This window comes from Alligator mississippiensis, chromosome 2, assembly GCF_030867095.1.
Source record: "Alligator mississippiensis isolate rAllMis1 chromosome 2, rAllMis1, whole genome shotgun sequence".
NCBI classification, from domain to species: Eukaryota; Metazoa; Chordata; order Crocodylia; family Alligatoridae; genus Alligator; species Alligator mississippiensis.
In genome coordinates, this window is record NC_081825.1 from 53357256 (window position 1) to 53383607 (window position 26352).

At 46.2% G+C, this 26352-nt stretch overlaps 1 protein-coding gene across 1 annotated transcript in view; it reads left to right on the forward strand.

Moving 5' to 3' along the window:
• The window catches only part of GRXCR1 (glutaredoxin and cysteine rich domain containing 1), an 84061-nt gene that overhangs the window by 41931 nt on the left and 15778 nt on the right, over window positions 1-26352 (forward strand). The window contains exon 3 of the mRNA XM_059721675.1: window positions 498-727. Coding sequence (XP_059577658.1) covers window positions 498-727 — 230 coding nt within the window. The remainder of the gene's footprint in view (window positions 1-497; window positions 728-26352) is intronic.

A 26352-nucleotide genomic window follows, 5' to 3' on the forward strand; every position in this document is an offset into this window, starting at 1 on the left:
CAGGGGAAACACACACATGCGCGTGTGCGCGCGCATGCACACACACACACACACACACACACACACACACACATGTTAGCATTTGTGAAAGGAACTGGTAAGTCCAAGAGCAATCATATCATCACACTCCTACAATCAGGTCACAATTTCAGCTTTGCATTTGTTGAAAATGTACTTAATTTTGCAGGTACAAGGTTTCTTACAATAAACAAAACTCCTTGCATCAGTGTGCGAACTACCCAAAAGCCAAGCTTAACTGGCTCCCTGCATGACAATTATGGCAACAAAATTATAAATCACACTTCCTCCCTTGCCATCCTTATGTTTGAGAAAAATACGGCTTTGAAACAGATTTTTCAATATGTGCTTATTGGTTAAATAATATTTCAGATAAATGGGGTAATAAAGATGCCTATCCAGCCATGAAATAAATATGACTATTAACATTTTATTTGCTGGAATGAGAACTGAACATTTTATTTTCCAGGTATCAACAGTTCTAGAATTTGGTCGCATCATAATTTATACTACCAGCCTTCGTGTGGTTAGAACCACTTTTGAAAGATGTGAACTGGTAAGGAAGATCTTCCAAAATCACAGAGTGAAGTTTGAAGAGAAAAACATTGCTCTGAACAGTGATTATGGAAAAGAACTAGATGAAAGGTGCAGGAGGGTATGTGAAGTTCCATCACTACCTGTTGTGTTTATTGATGGCCATTATCTTGGGGTAAGTACAGCAGGAATGCTACTCTGCAATTTATAAGTGTAGTTGTTAACCCATCAGAATGAAAAATTGTTATTGTTTGTTGTTTTTAGTACCAGAGTACCTAAGGGGAGCAATCAGGAACTGAGGCCCATCATGCTAGGTACTATTCAGATATTCAGTGAAAGGCAAGTCCCTGTTTTAGGGAACTCACAGTCTAGATTATTACTTTATGCAATACATGGATGAAATAAAGGAGGGAAACAGTGGTGGGTGAGATGCAGCAACAAGAGTTATTTTCAGTTTCTGAAGAAATAGTTCATATTTACATGTCTAGGCATAAGAATTCAGAGAAATGGGCTTTTTATCATACCATGAAAGTTAATCCATACACCTTGGCAGAAAACAGTCAAAATGAAACTGTCAATTGAAACTTTTGTATTTGGGCATATTTGCACATGAAATTTGTTCTATCTGCCTGCTTCTCAATTTCTTCAACAGGTATGCACTCTTACATTTTCTACACTATGGGCACATCTACACATGATGCTGTGTTGCTGTAGCATCCATGGGTGTCATCTACACATGACTAGTAGCTACTTTGCTGTAGTGGCACACTCCCCCTTTATAGTGTGCTGCTACAGCAAAATAGCTGCTAAAATAACCATGCAGTATGTGTATGGCACAATAAGGGTAGTTACTGAGCCACACTCTTATAATAAAGGAAGTACTAAAGCACAGTGAAGTAAGAACATCACTGTAGGGCAACATGTAGACATGCCCTATGCTTATATACTTAATTCCCTTTGTTGATACACACGTTTTTGCCTTTTAATTTTAGAGGGCTGCCAGCTGTCTGTAAATTTACAGGCAGACCGTCAAAAAACAGGCTAAAAGCACCTGTCTGTAAAGTCCATAAAAAATTAAACAGTCTGTAAACCCTCCCCCCCAAACAAACAAACAAACAAACAAACAAACAAACTAAGCCACTGGGAGCTTGACTGAAGATTGCTTGTGGGAAAGAAGCTTGAGGTAAGAATTTAGGCTAGGAACAGATATTCAAAAAGCCTGAGCCTATATTGATTCAGCCTTTGCAGGTAAATTTAACCTGGCTAGGATGAACCTGTTTGTAACCAGACAGACATTCTCTCTGGACTGAGGAAATGCAGGCATATGCCTGCAGTGGCTCAGGCCAGAAACTGGGGGGTACTAGATCAGCCCTCCCTTCCCTTCATCAGTGCTGAGCTGAGAGGGGCATGGCCAGCCCCTCGGCAGGACGCTCTGATTAGGGACGTCTGCCTGCACCATTCCAGGCTTTTCCCCACTGGCTGCTCAAGGGGCGGGACTGTTGCCAGACCCCAGCCTCCTGCCAGCACTCTGAGGCAAGGAGGAGGAGGAAGGGTGCAGTGAATGCATCTGTTGATAATACAGAGCTTTTCAATCTCCCTCTCCCTGCCTCTTTATACTGTCTACAGCAAACTGACAGGCAAGCAAGCCAGCAGAAAGCTGATAACCAGGGATCCTGTTTTTTTCTGATTTATTAAAATCCCCAATTTTTGTTTAGAAAAGGTAACCCCAAATCCACATTTCCCCATGATTTAAATGAAACAACACTATGCGCGCACACATACACGTGAACACATGCACACATGCATGCATACATACATACATACATACATATATATATGTGTGTATGTGTATATGTGTGTATACATATATGTGTGTGTGTATGGATGTGTGTGTATAGTGATGTTTCATTTTAATCATGGAAACATGTAGAGTTGGAGTTACTTTTTGTTAACTGAAAACTGGGGATTTTTTTAAATCAGAGAAAACCAGGATCCCTGCTGATAACAGTGTTTATCACCTCATCAGCAAAACAATAGCCTCTCTCCATTAGTTCAAACTTTTCTTAAACAGCTTACCAACTGACCTGTTGATTAGCTCCAAAAAGCCCTGAGTGGTCACTATTCTGTCTGCCTGTCCCAGTGAAATTGGACACACACACACACACACACACACACACACACACACACACACACACACTTCTGGGCATTAGTTAGCATACCACATGCCTAGGGTCCGTGGGGCTGGGGTCTGTGCTGTGGGAGATGGGAGGGAGGGAGATGGGATTCCTACTTGAGCAGCAAGCAGTGAGGGGAGGAGAGGAAGGCAGAGGGAAGCCAGGCAGACCCTGCTGTGCCTGCAGTCTCTGCTGGAGCTTCAGTGAGGGAGCAGAGAGAGGGTCAGCTTTGCTGTGGAGCAGAGAGCCCTGCCCAGCCCAGAGAGCATGCTGGGATGATGGGGGAGTCTGGTTTATCTTAAACCAGCAAGGGGTCTGGTTCAGACATTGCATTAACTGGTTTGAACCAAATCAGTTAAGGCTGATACTACATTCAACCAGGTTTATCTCAAACCGTTTTCAGCCTTTTTCAAACTGGTTTATGTGCACTGAAAATCTGTTCCATTACTGGTTTAAACTGGTTTTTGATCACTTAAACAGTTTATGTGTAATGTCTGTCCCTAGCCTTAAGGACAAACAGAGCAAACCAGCACTACTTGGTATCTGAACAGGAGAGCAGCATCCTACATGGAGTATTCTCTTAGGACTTTCTAGCCCACAAGAGCCTCTGTATCTCCCCCTACCCCAGCTATGTGCTGCTGCTGCATCTGATTACCTACATATAACATAGCTGGGTTGCAGGTAGGCAGACAGTAGCCCTTCTTTGGGGATCTGTTCTGGGATCAGGTGTTGGGAAGGGCAAGGCTAAGGCAGAGGAAGACAGCACACCACAGGGTTCATTTGGGGGATATTAGGATGTAGGGGTGAGTAGGCAGCCCCTGGGATGGAGGTAACATGTTGTAAAACCATTGCTGCAGTCAAGCAGGATTACCAACCTAAGAAAAATTATTTTACTGATAATCTATAAGCTTTTTACTGACAACTAAGCTTTTTTACCATAAATTTGAATGCAGGCTTTGTCTAGGGCCTGGTAGAAGGGTAAAATACACATCAGCAAAGAGTTTGGTTGTAAGTAAAATGTTGCAGATTGCAGTACCAGCATTTGTCTTCTGTTAGCAACTCTGATAATCAGGTATAAATGTACCTAAGTGAAAAACACCAGTGCTCTTTAATGTTGAGATATAAAGTGGAAATGGAAAACTGTGATTAAAGCTTGAATTCTGCCATGTTGAGGTAAAAATTTGGGGCTCAGCTACTCATACAACTCTCTTTCAGAAACAAGAAGTATAAAGATTGGTGATTTAGAAAGAAAATATTCCTAAAAGAGTTCTGAAAGCTTGTTCATTATGCATGCATTTTAATGATTCAGGAACTAGCAACTGTCACTAGAAGTGAGGTAGGGAGTACACAGACAAGCTTTATTTCAGCACATTAGGGATATTTTAGGTGTGTTGCTAAACACATTGATTTTTATTAAAGAGGTGAGGAATGACAATAAAGAAGTAGATAAAGTGGAAGGTCTTGGGTTTGGATCTGAACTACTAATGAAAAAACCTGACGAATTGATATTTGCAGTTTTTAGACTGTTTGCATGATACATGTGATGGCTTCCTCTGAATGTTCTAACAAGTAAGGGCACCTATATTTGTGTAACAAGGATGCTCTGATGCACTAGAATTACAGCATGTTGGAGCACACTTGATTAACCAAGTCTACCAGGTCTACCTGCCAAAACAGCAAATCTTAAATTCTTAAATTATTTTTTTCAGAATAAGAGCATAGGACTTACGATACTGGTTCAGACTAAGGGTCCATCCAGCCCAGTAGCCTTTCTCTAACAGTGGCATATTTTAGAGCAGTGGTGGGCAACTTTTGGCACAAGTGCCATAAATGGTACAGGAAAACTCTGTGGCACACAGCATATCAGGGAGGGACAGGCAGCACAGAAGCAGATAGGGCAGGAAGCAGAGGGCAGAGCAGGAGATCAAACAGGAGCAAAGGGCAGGAAGCTGTAAGCAGAGGAGGAGATCAGGCAGAGAGTGCCAAGAAGGGAAATCCAAGCAGCAGAATCAGCAAAGGAAGGGGATTGGAGCTAATTTTGCTACACTGGACAAAGAGTTTGGCCCCAACTATTTTAGAGAAGGAGTATAAGAAACTAGGTAGAGTGATCTATCCCACATTATATCCTCCTAGACTAGGGAGAATATTTACACACAAACCAGTTAAAGTGATCAGAAACTTTTAAACCTGTAACAGAACAGATGTTCAGTGCACATAGACCAGTTTGAAAATGGCTGAAACCAGTTTGAGATGAGCCTGGTTGAATGTAGTATCAGACTTAACTGATTAGGGTCAAACCAGTTTATGCAACATCTGTCCCAGACCCCTTGCTGGTTTAAGATAAACCAGACTCCCCCATCATCCCAGCATGCTCTCTGGGCTGGGCAGGGCTCTCTGCTCCACATCAGAGCTGGCCCCTCCCCTCTGCTCCCTCACTGAAGCTCCAACAGAGACTGCAGGCACAGCAGGGTCTGCCTGGCTCCCCGCTGCCATACCCCCCACCCCCCAACTGCTCACTTCTGAGCAGGAATCCCCCCCTCTCCCTCCCATCTCCCATACCACAGACCCCAGCCCCATGGACCATAGGAATGTGGTATGCTAGCTAATGCTGAGAGGTGTCTGTGTCTGTCTCTCTCCAATTTCACTGGGATAGGCAGACAGAACCATGACTGCTTAGGGCTGTTTGGAATGAACCAACGGGTCAGCCAGTAAGCTGTTTAAGAAGAGTTTGATGTAATGGAGAGAGCCTATTGTTTTTCTGATGAGGTGATAATCACTGTTATCAGTCCCCTGCTGGCTTGTTTGCTGTCAGTTTTCTGCAGACCGTATAAAGAAGCAGGGAGAGGGAGATTGAAATGCTCGATATCATCAACAGATGCATGCACTGCACCCCCCCCACCCTTGCTTCAGAATGCTAGCAGGGGGCTGGGGGCTGGCAACACTCCCACCCCTTCAGCAACCAGTGGAGAAAAGTCTGTGATGGTGCAGGCAGACCTCCCTAATCAAAGCATCCTGCTGGGGCCTGGCCATGCTCCCACTCAGCTCAGTACTGTGGAAGGGAAGGCTGCTCTAGCACCCCCCTGCTTCTAGCCTGAGTTGCTGCAGGCATGTGCCTGAATTTCCTCAGTCCAGAGAGAATATTTCCCAGTTACAGACTTGTTCAGCCTAGCCAGGTTAGACTAACCTGCAAAGATTGAATCAATTCAGGCTCGGGCTTTTTGAATGTCTGTCCCTAGCCCCAGGCACCATGATTAAGACAAATTCTACACTGTTGTGTGTAATAGTCACTGACTATTGATAAATGGTGAATTTCAGAGTTATAACTTTGACGGCTTGTATTGAAAACTGATTTCTAAGAGTTACTTATCCAGTTAGAAGCATCTGAGCTTTGTGATAAATGAAACAGTTCAGATTTCTAATACTGGGTAATTCCAATTAACTGATTGTAAACAGGAAACAGACTAAGATTTATTCATATAATTTGTTAAGTTTAAAAATATATAGTGACCACATTTAAGGAAATTTCAATCTGCTTCTAGTAAATTGATGAAGAGGGAAAAATACTGACATATTGAAGTTAAATAAATAAATTATTTCACACAGCTCAACTGACCATAAAGCCCTGATTATGGTCTTTCAAGCATGATGGATGAATTTTGTTTTCTTCAGGAAGTCATGAGGTACTAGTCATTAGGGCTGTGCGAAGCAGTCTCTCTTTGATTTGGATTGAGCCCACATCAGGGACAGTCATTCAATTTGTTGATTCGGATCACTGTCCCTGATTCGATTCGATCGAATCAGAATCTGAAGATTTGATGCTGATTCAGAGAATCAGTGATTTGGACACACACACAGCTTTAAACGTTTTTTCTACATACCTCGAGGTAGCCGGGATGCATGGAGCATCCCATAGGAGTGTGGTGGGGGGGCCCTCCATGCACTCAGTGGTGAAACAAGAAGTAGACCAGAAATACTTCTGGTCCACTTCTGGGTCTGCTGGGGAGCACGCTGGGGAACCCCCCTGCACTGCCCCAGCTTGGTGATTGGCCCTAGGAGGACCCCGGGTGCTCACTCCCAGACCCTGGAGGCATCAGGCACCGAGCTGAGGGGGTGCCGGGGGCCGCCCCAGCGCGCTCTTCAGCAGACCCGGAAGTGGACTGGAAGTGCTTCTGCTCCACTTCCAGGTCTACTGCTGAGTGTGCTGGAGAGCCCCCTGTGCTTATGTGGGATACTCCATGCGCCCCAGCATTGCAGCGATCACAAGCCCCTACTACCTAGAGGTATATGGAAAAAAATTTAAAGCTCTCTCTATGTCTGAATCTCCAAATCTTTCCAAATCTCTCTGAATCAATTCGGAGAGTTCCGATTCAATTTGGAGAGATTTGGATTTGGAGATTCAGCCACCGAATCAGGCTGAATCTGATGAATTGAATCAGAGACTGAAGCTTCACACAGGCCTACTAGTCATTCCTTAAACAGAGGAATGGTCGAGCATCAGACAGTATGGTCTAGCCTATTTAAAGCCATTTCAGTATTATACATTTTGGAAAAGGATAGAATAAATCAGACTGCTCTCTATTAGTTCTGGACTGTATAAATGACCTTATTGTTAAACTATTTTTCCAATTTCTTCATACAAGCGGGTGAAAATGAAAGAGTGTGCCCGTAGTGTTCTGGTTTATGTCCATGCATTACAGCTGGGCAATTCATAGTTCATATAGGAACAATCCACTGTTCAACTGGAAATAGAACAGAGTCAGATTAAGAAAACAAAGGCTAAGGAAACTGATCAAGGACCATGGGGCCAAGAGATGGTATTTATATCCCTAATAGGCAATCAAAGTCTTCCACTGCTAGCTGCTGCAAAGTACAGCACTGAATACAACTTTCAGATTCTTTCCAATGGTGAACTTACATTTTTTGATATCCAGAGCTATGGAAATTTGTTCCCAAGACCATTGGTGCACCTACACAAGTTGCTTTACTTGAGATTACAGCAAATTACTGCACAGTACATATCATCATCTACATGTGCAGATGCTTACTATGCAGTAATTTGCTTTAATTGCAAATAAATTTGCTACCTGTAAATACAAGTAGCAAATTTACTCAGGGGTAATTATTGTGCAGTACAGCATATGTAGATGGCTGCCTGCTGCAGGGGTAGGATTCATCACTAGAACCCGGGGACAGACACACACACACACACACACACACACACACACACACGACTATGTCCCCCTGCCCTGGTAGCAGGGGGCTCCCAGCCCCTGCTCTGTGATCAGATGGCTAGTGGGTGTGGGAGCAGACTTCTGCCATGAGCAACAAATCTGCTCCCATTTCTCCGGACGTGCAGGTGCCTGCTCATGGGGGGGGTTTAATCTACAGTAAATTCTAGAATAAGCACACCCCAGAGAATTTGCATGTGTAGACATGCCCACTGATAATTTATGTTCAACAGTTCCTTCCTCTTGTGATGGAGACTTAGTCAGGGGTCTCCTTTGTAGTAAGCATCTGAGTGCAACTTGAAGTTTTGTGAGTTCACTTTAGTTGAACAATAAACATAGTAAAAATGCTGTGAGATTCTGCAGGTTTTTGATTATTGTGGGTAGCCATATTATGATCTCAGGATGGGGGAGAAAGACAACAGATCAAATAAATATGTCCTTGTTCATACCAAGGCTATTACAAATATTTAGGTAACTGTCCAGAATCTGCCTTGGATACACTTATTTTCTGGATCTTTCTACCCAGCTAACTACCCAGGGAAATAGCACCTGAAGTGCATGATACGCTGAATCAGAACTTAACTTGTTTTTTTAAGCTTACTGCTGTACTGGATACATTTTTTCCATTAGGAACTGAATGGGAATTAATTACAGACTTCCCTCTTGTAGGTAACAGTGGATGTTTCTATAATGCCTTTTTGATAACTATCTTCTAATCTTCTGATATGCAAATAGAACAAATGTACAAAAACCCAATGTGTTAGTAAATTAATCATAGAATATTTTTTTATTATTCTAATAATTTCCTAATGGGAGATTGCACATAACTTTATAAAAGAGAACCTAGATGTGAAGCAGACAACTTTAAGTCATTTACATAAAAGGAAGGAAAAAATAAGCCAAGAAAATTTGAAAAGTTTAAAAGGGAGAGGATTATATCTGATTAGGTAAATCCAGTGATCAAGCACCATAACATGCTGCATATATAATAAATTTAATTGAAACCAACCAAATTAACAATGCCATTATTAGGGCATTGTACATTATGTTGCAAAATCTTCAAGACACTATGAAAATTGTCATTTTCTATAAGGGCAGAATGACAGAAATGGAATCCTCAGGCAGGGCAATAAGACAAAACGTACTGCCTATGTTCAGTCTATGCTGACTAGTCCTTTATGAAACATTATATTTGATTTTTAAGCTAAGTTTTTCAAAATTGAATTGCCAAATTCCTTGACACATGCTTTCATGTTATCACTCTTTCAGTAAATTCCAGATTCTTTTTATGGCAGGCTCTTTAACATTTGCTCTAATCTCTTTCTTTGTTTACCTGAGGCCTGTCTCTTTGTGAAACTGAATCATGCCCTCTGCTGGGATACAGGAGCAAAGTGAAAAATCATCTCTGAGAGAAGAAAGTGATAAAAAATTAAATTGTAGCATTCATCTAGCTTTTTCTAATGGCATTTAGAGCTGTTATATAATGTCTTCATTATGGAGGAAGGATAGATAGAAGAATAAGTGAAGTACAGTCCCTCATTAGGAAGAGCTCAATAGGTAGTTGAATATTTTTTCAAATACATTCTGCTTTGCTTTATTTTCATATAAATATTTGATTAATTTTATCTTCTATTATTCATCCTATTTACAAAGCATGTTGAATAATTTACTCATATACCCATTTAATAATTTCAAAATGTTTAAAAAATATATTTCCCTTCCTAATTTGCCCTATATATATAGGTATTGAGTTTAACAATCAGATTATTTTGATTTACTACATGAGCTAGGATTATTTAATACAAATTATATTTAAATCTGTATAGCTTCACTTAAGTAAACAATATTTTCTAAAATATAATTTTCTGTAAAATAAGAAATGGTTATTGCTATCCTTGCATTGAATTTAGCAGAGTATTTCTCTATCCAATGCTTATGCATTTTGCAGCTGTGTAAGATAAGGAACCAGTGGAATAACTTATTAATGGGTCTAGTGGCTTTTTATTATATCAGCTCTTTGAATAGTCTTCTAAGAGATGCTTTAGTTTAGCTAGAAGTTAAGGTGTCAGTTATGCAGGTGTTGGAGGTATGGGGGTGTTAGGTGTGTCTCAGAGCCTGTAGAAATAAGTGACCCCAACAAAAAGTGTGGGAAAGAGTGCTACCAGTCTGGCAGGTATAGAATATATTGTAAACAAAATTAAAGTACACATGCATTGGCATTACAGATTCAACAGAAAGTAACTTTGGATTCGTGTGTGCAGATTCAACAAATTCACATATCTCATAGCAGGGGAAGATCTTTTGGTTTTAGAATGTATGAATCTGAGAATCTATAAATCTGCGAATGTTGCTGTCAGACAATATGTCTGTTTTGTCACTAGCGAATCTAGATCTCTTTCAACTGAGAAATGGCAGATATTCCAGACATAGGAGCTTTTTGAACTACAGTATATCTTACTAAGACCCTATTCATAGATTCATCGATTGTTAGGGGCTGGAAGGGACCTTGTAGATTATTGGGTCCAGTCCCCCTGCACTAGGCAGGAAAAGACAACTGGGGTCAAGTGACCCCAGCGAGGTGACTGTCTAGTCTCCTTTTGAAGATTTCCAGGGTAGGTGACTGCACCACCACTGGAGGGAGTTTATTTCACAGTCTGAACATCCTAACTATTAAGGAGTTTTTCCTAGAATTGAGCCTGAAGCAGCCTTCCATTGCTTCTGGTCTTCCCCAGAGGTGCCCTGATGAACAGCTGTTCACTAAGTTCTTGATGTACTCCCCTGGTGTAGCAAGTCCCTTCTCAGCCTTCGCTTCCGTAGGCTGAGGAGGGCCAGGTCCCTCAGCCTTTCCTCATATGGTTTGTCTTGCAAGTCCCTGATCATATAGGCGGCTCTTCTCTGGACCCTTTCAAGTTTTTCCACATCCTTGTTGAAGTGCAGCGCCCAGAACTGGACACAGTACTTCAGCTGAAGTCTCACCAGTGCAGAGTCCAGTGGGAGTATCATTTCCTTAGTTTTGCATGAGATGCAATGGTTAATATATACCAGCATGTTGTTTGCCCAAGGTTCAGAAACTACTTCAGTAGTTCAGAAACTACTTCAGAAACTACTTTCAATCAACCATTCATCTGTAGAATTTGCATAATGGATCAAAATGAAGCCAAAAAAGTTGTTTTGGATAAATAAAAGTATAACTGAAAGAAAAATTGGCCCCATGGCCTTAATAAAAAGCAAAACAAAACACAAATGTTGATTAAAACATGGATTACCATGCTAATCAAGTTAATTTTGTTTTATTAATACATAGAAATAAATTAATATTCAAGTTCTCTTTTATTCCTCTTCTCACTGATTGACCAGATTATCATCATCAGAACAAATACTCTCTGTTATTGCCTGGCAATGGATAAACCTGCCATTGAAAATGTATGTGAAAAAAGGATGTTTTTGGAGAGTAAGTACAGACAATCAAAAAGCCCGAGGCTGAATCAATTCAATCTTTGCAGGTTTCCCTAAACTGTAATGAAGTGAACTGATGTGCACTTTTTAATCTGGAAAAGTAGCCAGATTGCTGTAATAGCCCAGACCAGAAGCTGGGGCGTGCTAGAACATGCCTCCCAGACTGTTGGCCATTGCTAAGAGTACCCGAATGCAGATGAGTAGGGCCCATCCCTGACTGGCTGCACAACACCTCCCCCCCAACGCCCTGATGTCCCCACTACCAGGGGTAGACATTCCTTTTATCTTGAGGCTCAGCTAGTGCAGGGCATCAGCCCACATGCAGGCATCCCCAGACCTCAGCCGAGGTTTGCCATTCCAGGCAAGGTGCCCCAAGCAATGCCAGAGGAGGAATTGCTCCCTCCCACCCTTCAGCAGGGTCTGCCACCGGCTTGGCCCTGCCCCCACAGGTGTGGGGGAGAAGGAACATTTCCTCCATCCTGGGGCTGAGTGGTACCCTGCACCAGCCCACATGGCCTCATACCTCAGCAGAGGCTTCTCTTGCCCTGGGTAAGGTCCTCAGAGTCCTGACACCAGTGCAGAGGGGGAATTCCCCCCTTTCACCCCTCAGCATAGTCTGGTGCTGGCTCAGCTCTGGCCTGGAGGGCCTGTTCCCTCCACACACACAGACCTGTTGGGGTGGGGCTAAGCCAGCATAAGACCATGCTGCGGGGTGGGAGGGGAGAATTCCCCCTCTGCATTGGCAGCAGGGCCCAGGGTGGGGAACTCCCACTGAGGTATAGGGATCCAGGCCAGCCCTGGGCTGGAGAAACTGCTCCCCTTGCATCAGTGAGTGGCATGGGCCAGGGGAAAACCCTTGCACCCCAGGGATTGGAGTTGGGGCTGGTGAGAGTGGCTCTGTTCTCTCCTCCCTGCCCCACCATGCTGACAGGATCAGGCAAGGCCAGGGCTGCAGAACAGAAACTTTGCTGCCTCTGTTCTGTGACAGCCCAGGGATGGGGTGGGCTGGCCATGCTTGGCTGGAACAGACAGTGTGGGCCAAGGCGAGCCTGCCCACCCCGCCAGGGAGGATTTATGGAGGAGGTGCAAAGCATCCTGGGATGCTGGGGGATTCTGTTAACTTGAGTCAGGAGGAAAGCCTTGAGGGAGCTGAACTGAACAATAAGACAGGCAATCCAGAGAGATGGACCAAAAGAAGAATGAAATAGCCAGCCATGTTACTCAAGTCAGGCAGGAGGCAGGGTACACCTTATGGAGTTATGCATCTCTGATTCGGTTAGTGTATTAGATATACCTTTACCCTGACTTCAAAATAAAGTGTCTGCTTTGGTGCAGGGAATCAGAACTCAATGTACTAAAACAAGGGCAGATTTGATGATTGAAAAGGATGGCTTTATCATAGATTCTTTTGGATGTTTTCAAAGGCAAATACCACGCAGACAGTTTCCAGATGTGAAGTTGTGTTGTTTTCTTCTACTATCTTAGAAACACTCACAACTGTACACTTCCATACTTAAGAAAAAATAGAAAAAGAAAAAAGAAAGACAGTGTTGGGCTTAATCTAAACATCACTCTGCATCCTCTACCACACTTGGTGGTATGATACCCTCAGCCTCCAGGCTGTTTTTCTGAATTTTAGTGATATTCCCTTTAACTTTTTTTTTTTAGCAAATAATCCAGTATCAGATTCATTTCAGTAAAACTCCCATAAAACATAATGACTTGTATAATCATAGGTATTTATGAGTCTAACTCCCCTTGATTTCAGCCAATAGAAATTAGACACTGAAATACCTTTGAGGGACTGGACCAATATTTTTCTTCTCAGCACTTGTGGTTACTAAAATAGTTGGGTGTAAATGGCGGTATTCTCTTTAATTAGGGAATGGACAATTTTCTAAAAATCTAAAAATTAAATGAATATATGTGTCAATTAGATGGGGAAATGAAAAAGAATATCTAGGTAGAAATTTAAGCCCAGCTCTTTCATCAGTACCTCTGCTCATTTCATGATCTTTACATATTTACACTCAGTATTTTGTGTTCATGTTACATTCCAGCTTAATGGCCAGTGGACTTAGCCACCCATGTATGATTCTATTATACACTGCTCAGGTCCATGGAGAACAAAAGGAAACAGAAAAATACAAAACAAAGCAGGTAATGAAAAAGGAAGATGGGTCTCCTCCTCCTGCTCTTCTTTGAGGCTGTTCTGTGATTTAACCTCTAGGGTAAGATGACAACATGTTACAAAAGATGCAGGGAAGATTTTCAGGGATTTGAGCAGGGTAGAATAGAATTGCAATTAGGTGCCTACATTCATGTAGATGCTAATAGGTGGAATAGAATCTGGCCGTAATTGTATTAAAAATATGTGAATGTCACAGCATTTTCATGCAGGTATCCAAAAGTAGTCTTTGTTCAAGAGTTACATGCCAAGAATTGGAAAAAGGTCTGAGATTCTTTGGCAGGACAATGCAAGAAAGCTCCCACATCATGTCCCTCTTACATAATACCTATTGGACTCCTTCCGATTCTCTTAGGACCATATCCCGCAGGCATACTTTGGGGAAAACTCCCACCAAATATTTACCAAAACAAGAGGCACATCTACACATGCAATTAGTGCTATATGGGCTTACTCTGCAGTAGTTTAGTGCTGAGTAAACCCACTCTGGGCAGGTGTCTACACATGCGGGCATTTGAGAGCAGATTTGCTGCTCCTGGCAGTAGCCCGTTCCTGGCTTCCTCCAACCCTGCACTACCACCCTACAACGGCCAGAGGGAGCTGGTGGCTATGGCCACAACTGCCATGGGCGATCTTTACAAGCCAGCCTTATGTGCTGCTCCTTAGCCACCTGCCTTTCTGGCCAAGAGCAGTCTCCAGCATTTTGGCACAGCCCTCTGCAAATCTGTCACCACAGCCTGTGCCCACCACATGATGGCTGCTGTACCCCTAGGCCCCCGGAGTGATGAGCCATGCCTCAGGCTCCTTCTTGCCACCCTGCTTACTGTACTTCACCACCACAGTGACTTCCACCTGGCCCAGGTCAGTCTCAGCCCTGCCTGCTCCCCTGTGCTGTGTGGCCAGGCTTACTGTGGTATTTCAGGCTCCCTACCACTGTGCTGCTGCCACCTGGACCCTGGTAGAGACACCAAAGATGTGCACCAGGAAACCACCACCAGTGCCATCTGTGAGTTTCTGGGGGTCCAGCTCCAGTGTTTGCGAGCCTAGCACACCTGGGAGGATGAACAGTGGCTAGAGTTGTTCCAGATGATCCAGGCCACCTTCCAAGAGCTCCTCCACTAGCTCCACCTACACCTGGAGCAGCAGGCCACCACCATGCAGTGGCCCCTCCCCATGGACACCCAGCTGGCCATCACTCAGCTCAAGCTGGCCACACCCACCAGCCTGCACTATGTCAGCCACCTCTTCAGTGTGGGCAAGGCGACTGCCAGGGAGGTTGTCCAAGGAGGTTGTCCTGGAGGTCTGTGGCATGCACCAGGACATGGCTACAGGGCTCTGGGAATGGGACTTAGGGGGCTGGGGGTGCAGGTGTTATTTTCTCTATCCCCCCTGTTATGGGTCATGGGGTGAGGAGGAAGAGACAGATCGAGGTAGTCAACCAAAGACTGAGGCACTGGTATCATTGTGAAGGCTTCAGCTTCCACAATCACAGTCTGCTTTTTGGTGAGAGAGGTGGTAGTCTGCTGGGAAGAGACAGTCCCTGCACCTCACTCCACTGGGGTGGAGGCTCTTCTCAGCCAGACTGGATGACCTGCTTGACCATAAATGCATAAATACATACATACATAGATAAATACACATACATACAATTATCTTATCTACATATATTACATAAATCAGAAAACATTACAGAAGAAGACACAGATTTTCCAGTATACCAAGCCAAAGACAAGACACTATGAAACACACTAAGAAGTGTGCTGGAAAGGCAGCAGGCAAGCCTTTGGGGTGGGGGTGGGTGGGCAGAAGAGGGGATAGAGGGAAAGCTGTAAGTCCCCCTACCCCCCAAACAGAGACACAGTCTCTTTGTTACAACAAGCAGGCATGAGGCTTCCACTACTTCTACAGGCAGCAAGGAGAGGGGAGCAGTGCCAATGCCACTGCCTGTGCCTGAGTCTGCATCCCCTCCAAGAGCACCTTCCCCCACTGCCACGACAACAAGCAGCAGCACCAGCATGACAGTCTCCTCCACCCCCATTTCACTTCCTGTGCTGAGCCTTCCAGTGCCAGAGGAAGAGCTGGAGCTGAATTAGAGTGCCATAGCAAGGGAAATTCTGGGTAAGGAGGAGGAATCATCTGAGTTTGTGCTCCATACCCTTCAAGTTTCCGTCAGAGCCAGGTCTCCTTTCCCAGGCTGAGGTAGAGGTTGTGGAGGCAAGTGGTTCAGCTGAGTCCACTCCCCCTGTTGATGTGCCTCAGCCTGCTGAGGAGGGAGGAATGTCAGCATCCACACATACGCCTGCACCCCAGAAGTGAGTGGGTAGTGTGGTCTGGGATCATTTTGAGCTGGCAGAAGATCCCCTGTATGTTATATGCCTGCACTGCTGAGCCAAAACCAGCTGGGGCAAGGGAACAAAACACATGAGCACCACAGGGATACTGATGCATCTCCATAGACACCACCCCCTTGCTCTTGCTCCTCCTCAGCTTGGCACCAGTATGAGCATGCTGAAAGGCAAGTCCCCTTCTCACTCCAAAGCCCCTGTCCCCACAAAGCAGAGGCAAGCCAACCTGGAACAGTGGGGGAAAGGCAGACAGAAAGGGGGTGCATTGCAAAGGGGAATGAAATCACCGAGATCATTGGGGAGATGGTTGCTGTACATGGCCAGTCCTTCTCCTTAGTTGAGCAGCCAGGGTTCAGGCAGCTCATGGCACTCATGGCCTCATCATACCGCATTCCTGCACGTACCACCTTCAGCAGGGCAGTGGTACCTTCCCTGTAGGAGGCATGCGGGGAGTACTTGAGGGAGGAGCTGCACAAGGCTGGTCCACAGGTGGCCTTACAGTTCACCTCGGACAGCTGGAGCAGCCAGGGTGGAGGTCATGCATACTTCTCCCTCATAGGGCACTGGTACAATCAGTCAGGTTGTCAGTGGGCTCTCCTTCAAGTCAAGGTGATGGATGAGTCCCACACAGCAACAGAGATCATGGGGGCCATGAACTGCTTGGTGCAGGGGTGGCTCATTGGGCAGGAGAAGCATACCTGCGGGTTCATGGTCAACGACAATGGGGCCAGTAGGGTCAAGGCGGTCTGTGATGCCAACCTTGTTGGTATCCACTGTGTAGCACACAAGTTCCACCTCACTGTCAGGGATGACTTGGAGGGAGACAGAGCTACCAGTGACAGTGCCAGTACCACCAGCAAGCTCATTTCCAAAAGCAGGAAGGTGGCAGGCTACTTCCACCGGAGCGTCAAGGAGGGCAAGATGCTGAGGGACAAAAAGGCAGAGCTGAACATCCCATGGCACAAAATCATGCAGGATGTGGAGACTTGGTGGAACTCCACATACCTGATGCTCAAGAGGCTGGTGGAGCAAAAGAAGGCCATCCATGAGATGGCCTTGCTTGGGGAGATTGGGATCAGCAGCTCCCTTAACACAGCTGAGTGGGATACCATCTCCCAGACCTTGGTGATTCTCAAGCCCTTCCTCTAGGCCACTGAGATCCTCAGCACTGGCGATGCCCTCCCGAGCCAGTTGATCCCAGGTGCTCAGCATTGCAGGTGATGTAGTGACACCCCACCACACCTTGGATCCTGGTTTGATGAGCAGTTGGTGTTCCGCAAGGTGTTCTCCCGCTTCCCCAAGCTCCAGGTGCGGATAGAGTGAATGCCACTCTCCTCACTCCATCTTCTCCTGTTTCCTTTTTCAATTAAAAAAAAAAAATTAATATCCCACTCTCAGAGCTGGAGGTGGCACTCACTGCATCACCAGCCAGCAGGGGAAGAACATATCCTTGCTGAGCTCCTGTGCTGTGAGGAACTTGGAGGTATGGCCTGGGGCTGTGGGGAAGGAGGAGGCCCCAGCTCCTGGGCATTAACACTAAAACTGCACTCTGTCAGGGTCAGGGAGGCCTGGTTGGATTGCCAGCATTGCGGCAGCCCCAGAAAATGTCAGGACTGAGGATCCCCCTGGTGAATGGCGGGTAAGAGATATAATCTCCAGCCACTATATGCATGCACATAGTCCTGGCTGGGGAAAGCCCAGACCCATCACGTCTTTGACAGGCCTGAGGCTTGCTGGTTGCAATGGAGTTGTGAGGCTCCAGGTGAGCTCAGCTTAGCTGGCTGGGATGCCAGCTTTTGGGTGAAAAAGCCTTTGTCAGGCTGAGGAAGCACCTACAGTTGGTGTGTGTGTATGCTCCTCTTGGATGGAAAGAATCGTAAAGAAGCTAGTGTCTGGCATGCAATGCAGGCAAGACAGCCAGTCAGTGAAAATGGAAATGGAGGTGTCAGATGTCCGGTAGGTTGCAGTGTGTTAGAATTTCAGTGTCTATATTGAATCCATGAGTTTCTGTATCTAGGAGGTTGATAAAGTGCAGTTCACAGGCTCGTCTGTGAAAAGTGGTTTGTAAATTCCCTTTGAGGATTAGGCCTAAGAGATTGGAGACAGATGGTGTTCTGTTCTTGTCTTTGATAGATTTTGGTGTGCTCTGATTCTGGTGCACAGTTGTTGCTTGGTATCTCTTATGTATTCTTTGTCAGGGCACCATGTGCTCCCTACTCACTGAGATATGTATTGTATTGTGAAGATATCTTGATATCTTCATACTGAAGATATTGTTGACAGATTTTGCAAGTCTTGTCCTGGCATGGCATGGATCCATTCAGTGTGTTTTGGGCTGTAGGAAGTTGTCTTCTAGTGATGAGGTTAGCAAGATTCAGAGCTTGTTTGAATTTACAAACCACTTTTTACAGATGTGACGGGCTAGCTGGCAGTGATTTAGCCCAGGGGTTTTGAAAGGGCAAAAGATGATTGGAGGACTTGGGATTCCCTTCCCTCACCAACCAGGCCCCAGAGACTCACTCTCCTTGTCCCCTGATTGGCCCCTTGGGTCACCTGGAGGGGGATAAAAGGAGCAGTGCAGTTGACTCAAGGGAGAGACCAGTGACGGACCACAAGGAAGGAGCTTCAAAGAACTGGTAAGAGCTGGGCCAGCAGGGTGGGAGCAGTTGCCCCAGAAGAGCCTGAAGGAGTGGGACCTGAAAGCAGCAGTTGGACCCTCAGCAGCGCGGTGTGCAGCCGGCAGGAGAGGCTCTTCAGCTCCAGCAAGGATCTGAGTAGCAACTTGAGAGGTTCCCAGCCCTGCTTCCATCTCCTCCAATAAAAGGCCAGGCAGCTTGATGTGAGGCTGGGGCTCCAGGAAGGTCAAGACCTCTAGCAGGTTGAAGCAGTGTCAGTACTAATGGCTGTGTGGTAGAGTTTCTGTGTACCATGTAGAAGATCTGAGTTCAAGTCCCAGTTGGGGTGACTTGGGGTGAGTGAACTAACAGAGAAAATGTTCTTGCAGTGGAGAGGGACCATTGTGTTTTCCCCCTCCAGGTACCTAGGCCCTATATTCCTTGTCATTTGACATCTTGTATTTTGTGCCTTTTTATATTTCACCAACCAGTATTGTTTGTGTTTTACACTTTGGTTAACCCTGTCTTTTGTCAACTGGATGAATATTATTTATGATTGTAAGTGTCTAACCTTTGTTGAATACTGCCCCCTTGGGGCACTGTAGTGTCCCCTATACCCCCTGGTTTATACTGGTTATGTTCCCAGTATTGTTCTCTCATTAAAAGGTATATGGTTAAGTCCCCATTGGTGGTCTGGCTCTGCTCTATAGGGGGAGGAGACTCCCTACACCTCCCACAGCACTTGTGCACCTCCTTTGATCCCTTCAATTGGAGAGGGGGTACCTCTTGGAGTACCGCCCAGGTTACACAGACAAGCCTATGAACTGCACTTCACCAACCTCCTAGGTACAGAAACTCATGGACTCATTATAGACATTGGAATTCTGACACAATACAACCTGTCAGACATCCGATTCCCCAGGTACCTCTCCACTTGTACCTGTGCTGCTACATCCCCCTCCCTCCCCCAAGCCTGTCCCTCACCTCCTGACGCCTCCATTTCCATTTTCACTGACTGGCTTTCTGGCTTGCATTGTGGTTCTGCCGTGCACTGCAGCGGGGGGGTTGGGACCTTAGAAGCCGTCAGGCGGGTACTTGTGACGCTTGGAGTGGAATTAATTAGGCGGACGCTTATCGGTTGTAAAGCAAGATTATTTATTCACGCCGTCAAGGTGGTGAAGGACGGAGGTTAGAAATACTTGGTTAGTTACAGCTTATAGGTCGTAGGTTGGTCTGCATAAGAGTTCGGTGGTTGGGCAGAGAAAAGGTCGGGCCGGCAGGTCGTTGATTTACGTCTGAGATTGGGTCAAGACGCGAGGGGGCCACTGGCAAGTGATCAAGTTGTCAGTTACTCTGATACGTGTGATCAGAGGTCTCCAAGGTTCATACGCAGGTCCCCCTTCTTCTTCTTTGCTGAAATGTATTGGGGTTTTATTTGTGTAATAGCCAATTGCTTTTTGCCATGTCATAAATTTAATTAGAATCGCCAATTATCTAGCGGTCTTTGCTAGGGTGTTATCATAGGGTTACTCCTTGTTTTCTTTGACCAATTAGAAGGATTTATGTACAGCACAGAAGGCTAAGTTCTATCTCTGTTAGTGGCTCAGCAATAAATTTCTTTTTGACATGCGCAGCAAAAAGGCAGTTACTGGCAAAAACTTTTGTTAACCCTTAGTTAACTTAGTGTAAAACAAAACTGCTTTGAATGGTTTTACTTGCTTGTGACATGGGCACTACTTAATTGGGTTGTGACACATTGCATGCCAAACTCTGGCTTCTTCTGGCTTCTTTACTATTCCTCTCATCCAAGAAGGAATAGTAAACTGCAACACCCCCGCCCCGCAGGTGCTTACTCAGGCTAACAAAGGGTTTTTCCAACCCAAAAGCTTGCTAAGATATATTTCTGTAACTATTCAGTTGGTCTACTAAAAGATACCAGATTGACCCAAAGAAACTCATCTGCCAGTGCCATGTCCTTATACCAACACCCCTAGCACCTGTCCCCAGTCAGCTGACACAAAGGACACAGGGCCCTGGGCACATCTAAGCCCAAGGGCTGGGGCTGACAGGGAGCGTTCTTTGGCAGCTGCTGGAGAAGCAGCTCCTGCAGGAAATGAAAGAAAGGCTCTAGTCTGTGACAGTTTCGCTGCCTGACATGCTAGTGCTACTGTGCGGCTTACTTATTACCTGTTGTTATTTAAAGTGGTGGACCAGGCTGAGGCTGTAGAGGAGGAGGAGGACTCATTGGGACACACTGCCATGTCATGTAGAGGCACCAGTGAGGGCATACCTTAACACACATACAAAGTCACACATGTTACGAGTTTTGCTTTTCAGCAGCTTGAGGTGCCATTTCCCAGAAACCCCTGTACATGTCTCATTGAAACCTGGCAGGTTTCATGGCCTCAGCAGGTGCTACTGTGCCTACTGTTTTCACCCCACTGCACCTTAACACGCACATGTGAAACAAGTTTTGCTTGTCATCAGCTTGAGATGCAGTTTCCTAGAAACCTCTACACCTATATCCTTGAAACCTCGCAGGCTTTGAGGCCACAGCAGGGGTTACCATGCTTGCAGTTTCCACCCCACTGTGCCTTCACACTTACAAATGACATGAGTTTTGCTTTCAAGATTTTGAGATGCAGTTTCCCAGAAACCCCTGCACCTACCTCCTTGACACTTGACAGACTTTGTGGCCTCATCAGGGGCTACCCTCCCTGCTGTTTATATTAAAATCAGGAAAGAAATGACAAAGTTATAAGCAGTTTTATTATTCTCTACTATAGCCTCTGGGCTAAACATTGAAACAGCATTGAAATAGCAAAAAGGTTTTGACGAAACAAAATGGAACAGTGCTTCCAAATGAAATGGAACTCAAAATGAAACACTGTCCCATCAAAACGGTGAAACAGAAGCCAAAATGAAATGGTGCTGTTTCTCACAGCCCTACTAACCGCACGTTATCATACGTTCCCAGTGCATAGTTGTTACGGGAGACTTCAGCTACTCAGACATCTCGTGGGAAGAGCACTTGGCCAAATCTGAGTGGTTGCAAAGCTTTCTCTCATGCATGGATGAGCTGTATCTGACGCAGGAAGTCTACGGGCTGATGAGAGGTAAAGCACTGCTTGACCTGGTACTGGCAATGGGGGACGACCTAATCAGTGACCTAATGATCAAAGGGAAGCAGGGTGACAGTGACCATGAGCTGATCACCTTCACCATCTGCCATAAAGCTGGCAAGTCAGTCAGCAATACAGAAGTCCTCAACTTCAGGAAAGCTGACTTTGACAAGCTAAGGAGGCTTGTCAGTGAGGCCATAAAGGGCCACAACCCAAAGGGAAGGGGAGTTCAGGACAAGTGGTTGCTCCTCAAGGGAGCAATCCTAGATGCACAAGCAAAGTCTATCCCCTCTCAGAGGAAAGGCAGCAAAAGGTCACAGCAGCCCCCTTGGCTCTCCAGGGAACTAGCGGACCTCCCGTGTCTAAAAAGAAAGACCTACAAAGGATGGAGGACTGGATCTACCTCAAAGGAGGAATACTCTGAAATGGTCTGGACCTACAGGGAGTGAACCAGGAAAGCCAAGACTGTGATGGAACTCCAACTAGCTACAAATATCAAGGACAATAAAAAGTCCTTTTTTAGATATGTAGGGAGCTGGAGGAAAAGCAAGGGCAACGTTGGACCCCTGCTAAACCAGATGGGACAACTGACAACCGACGCCCAGGAAAAAGCCAACTTGCTAAATGGGTACTTTGGATCAGTTTTTCACCAGTCCCCTGGGATGCCCCTGCCCATTATGGGACAGGGAGGCCCACGTGAGGGAGATTCCTTACACTCCATCAATGCTGACCTCATGAAGGAACACCATGAGAAGCTGGATACCTTCACAGAATCATAGAAGTAGGGTCGGAAGGGACCTTGTAGATCTTCAAGTCCAACCCCCTGCCCAGGCAGGAGGGAAACTGGGCTCAAATGATCCCAGCCAGGTAGGCATCAAGCCTCTTCTTAAAGACCTCCAGGGTAGGAGCCAGCACCACTTCCCTTGGAAGTTGGTTCCAGATCCTAGCCGCCCTAACTGTGAAGTAGTTCCTATGGATGTCTAATCTAAACCTACTCTCCAACAACTTGTGGCTGTTATTCCTTGTTATCCTGGAGGGCCCTAGGGGAAACAAGGTCTCCCCCAAACCCTTCTGGTCCCCCCAGTGAGTTTATAGACGGTCACAAGGTCCCCCCTCAGCCTTCACTTGTGAAGGCTGAACAGGTTCAGGTCCCATAGCCTCTCATTGTAGGGTTTGCCCTGCTGTGCCCGGATCATGCGGGTGGCCCTCCTCTGGACCCTCTCAATGTTGTCCACATCCCTCTTGAAGTGGGGTGCCCAGAACTGGACACAGTACTCCAGCTGTGGCCTGACCAGTGTCGCGTAGAGGGGGAGGATCACCTCCTTGGCCCTACTTGAGATGCACCTGTGGATGCACGATAGGGTCCGGTTAGCCCTGCCGACCGTGACCTCGCATTGTCGGCCCATGTTCATCTTGGAGTCAATGATGACTCCAAGATCCCTTTCTGCCTCCGTGCTCTCAAGAAGGGAGTTTCCCATCTTATAAGTGTGCTGCCGGTTACTACTGCCCAAGTGCAGCACTTTGCACTTGTCCGTATTGAAACGCATCCTTTTTTTTTAGCCCACCCTTGCAACCTATCCAGGTTTTTCTGCAGTCTTTCCCTCCCTGCTAGCGTGCCCACCTCACCCCAAATTTTGGTATCATCAGCAAATTTGAACAGGTTGCTTTTCACCCTGTCGTTCAAATCGCTGATAAAGAAATTGAAGAGTGCGGGTCCAAGGACCGAGCCCTGGGGGACTCCGCTGCCCACTTCCCCCCAGGTCGAATATGACCCGTCCACCACCACCCTCTGAGCACAACCCTTCAGCTATTAGCCATCCATCTGACTGTGTAGGCATCGATGCCACAGTTGCCTAGTTTTTTAATAAGCATGGGGTGGGAGACAGTGTCAAAGGCTTTGCTGAAGTCCAGAAAGACTACATCCACGGCGACACCTGCATCCAATGCTTTTGTGACCTGATCGTAAAAGGCAATCAGGTTGGTCTGACATGACCTGCCCCTAATGAAACCGTGCTGGTTGCCTTTGAGCATCATCCCCGATGCTGGCCCATCACAGATGTGTTCCTCGATGATCTTCTCAAAGAGTTTCCCCAGGATTGAGGTAAGACTGATGGGCCTATAGTTGCCCGGGTCCTCCCTCCTTCCTTTCTTAAATATGAGGACCACATTGGCTATCTTCCAATCATCTGGCACCTGGCCCAAGCACCACGAGCGCTCATAAAGCCGCGCCAAGGGCCCTGCAATAACCCCTGCTAGCTCCCTGAACACCCTGGGGTGGAGAGCATTTGGACCTGCTGACTTGAACACGTCCAGCCCCTCCAGAAGCACTCTAACCCAGTCCTCCTCAACCTTAGATCTTGAGGCGTTCCCGAGTCAGTCTTGAAACACGATGGGGGACTCCCGGTCCCTGCACAAGAAAACACAGGTGAAGAATTTGTTAAAGAGGTCTGCCTTCTCCTCTGGCACAACCACCAGATTGCCCAGCGCATCTTGCCGGCCCTGACAGTTTACACCCCAGGGTATTCAAGGAGCTGGCACATGGCATGTATCTTCGAAAACTCTTGGTGCTCTGGTGAAGTGCCTGCAGATTGGAAGAAGGCCAATGTGGTGCCTATCTTCAAGAAAAGGAGTAAAGTGGATCCAGCAAACTACAGGCCCATCGGCCTGACCTTGATCCTGGGGAAGGTCTTGGAAAAGATTATTGAAGAGACCATTCTTAACATACCGGCTGATGGCAACATCCTGAGGGATAGCCAGCATGGGTTTGTTGTGGGTAGGTCTTACTTGACCAATCTCATTTCCTTTTACAACCAGGTGAACTATCACCTGGATAAGGGAGAAGAGATTGATGTCATATATCTTGACTTTAAAAAAAAAACCCCTTCGATCTGGTATCCCATGATCACCTCTTGGCAAAACTGACTAACTGAAGCCTTGGCCTCACCACGATCCATTGGCTGGGGAATTGGCTCTGCGGTAGGACCCAGAGGGTGGTGGTTGATGGAAGTCAATTGTTGTGGTGCACTGTGCCCAGTGGGGTCCCTAAAGGCTCTCTCCTAGGGCCTATACTATTTAACATCTTCATTAATGATGTAGGCATTGGTGTCAGAAGTGGACTGGCCAAGTTCACCAATGACACCAAACTTTGGGGTAAAGCATCCATACCTGAAGACAGGAGGGTGATCCAGGCAGACCTTGACATGCTCAGGAAATGCGTGGATGAGAACCTGATGGTGTTTAACATTGAAAAATGCAAGGTCCTCCACTTTGGGAGGAAAAACCTGCAGCATCCTTATACACTCAGCAGTGCTATGCTGGCTAGCGCTACAGAAGAAAGGGACTTGGGGGTCATCATTGACCACAAGATGAACATGAGCCTTCAATGTGATACTGCAGCTACTAAAGCAAGCAAAATGCTGGCTTGTAGCCATAGATGCTTCTCAAGCAAATCCCAGGACGTCATTCTCCCCTTGTACTCAGCGTTGGTGAGGCCACAGCTGGAGTACTGTGTCCAGTTTTGGGCTCCAAAATTCAAAATAGATGTGGAGAAGCTTGAGAGAGTGCAAAGGAGAGCCACAAATGTGATCAAAGGTCAGGAAAACAGACCTTATGATGAGAGGCTGAGAGCCATGGGACTCTTCAGCCTGGAAAAGTTCAGGGTCAGGGGTTATCTGGTGGCCACCTATAAAGTTATCAGGGGTGCTCACCAGGATCTGGGGGGATGTTTGTTCCCCAGAGCCCCCCCAAGGGATGACTAGGTCAAATGGTCACAAACTTCTGCATGACCATTTTAGGCTGGACATAAGGAAGAACTTCTTTACTGTCTGAGCCCCCAAGGTTTGGAATAGACTGCCGCCGGATGTAGTTCAAGCACCTACTTTGAATGCCTTCAAGAGACATTTGGATGCTTATCTTGCTGGGATCCTATGATCCCTGCTGACTTCCTGCCCCTGGAGCAGGAGGCTCGACTCAATGATCTTCTGAGGTCCCTTCCAGCCCTAACGTCTATGAATCTATGCATTAGCAGGTGCATGACAAACAGATCCAGAGGGGTGATACTTCCCCCCTATGTGGCATTGGTTAGGCTTAGGTTGGAGTTCTGTGTCCAGTTTTGGGTGCCGCACTTCAAGAGGGATGTGAACAACCTCAAGAGAGTTCAGAGGAGAGCCACTCATATGGTTAGGGGCCTGCAGGCAAAGCCCTATGAGGGGAGATTGGGGGACCTGGATCTCTTCATCCTCCACAAGAGAAGGCTGAGAGGTCATCTTGTGGCTGCCTACAAATTCATCCAAGGGGGTGCGGGGAGGGGGAAGGCAGGGAGTGGGCAGGCATCCAGGAAGAGGAGATGCTCTGTTTACCAGGTCACCATTTGGAGTAACTAGGAACACGGCCACAAACTGATGGAGAGCAGATTTAGGTTAGACATCAGGAAAAACTTCTTTATTGTAATAGTTGCCAAAACCTGGAATGGGCTTCCAAGGGAGGTGATGCTCTCCCCTATCTTGTGGGTCTTTAAGAGGAGGCTAGACATACATGTGACTGGGGTCATGTGACCCCAGCACTCTTTCCTGCCCAGGGCAGAGGATCAGACTTGATCTAATGAGGTCCCTTCCAACCGAAACATCTATAAATCTAAGAAACGTGCTATACCAGGGGACTGTGCACTGCCCGG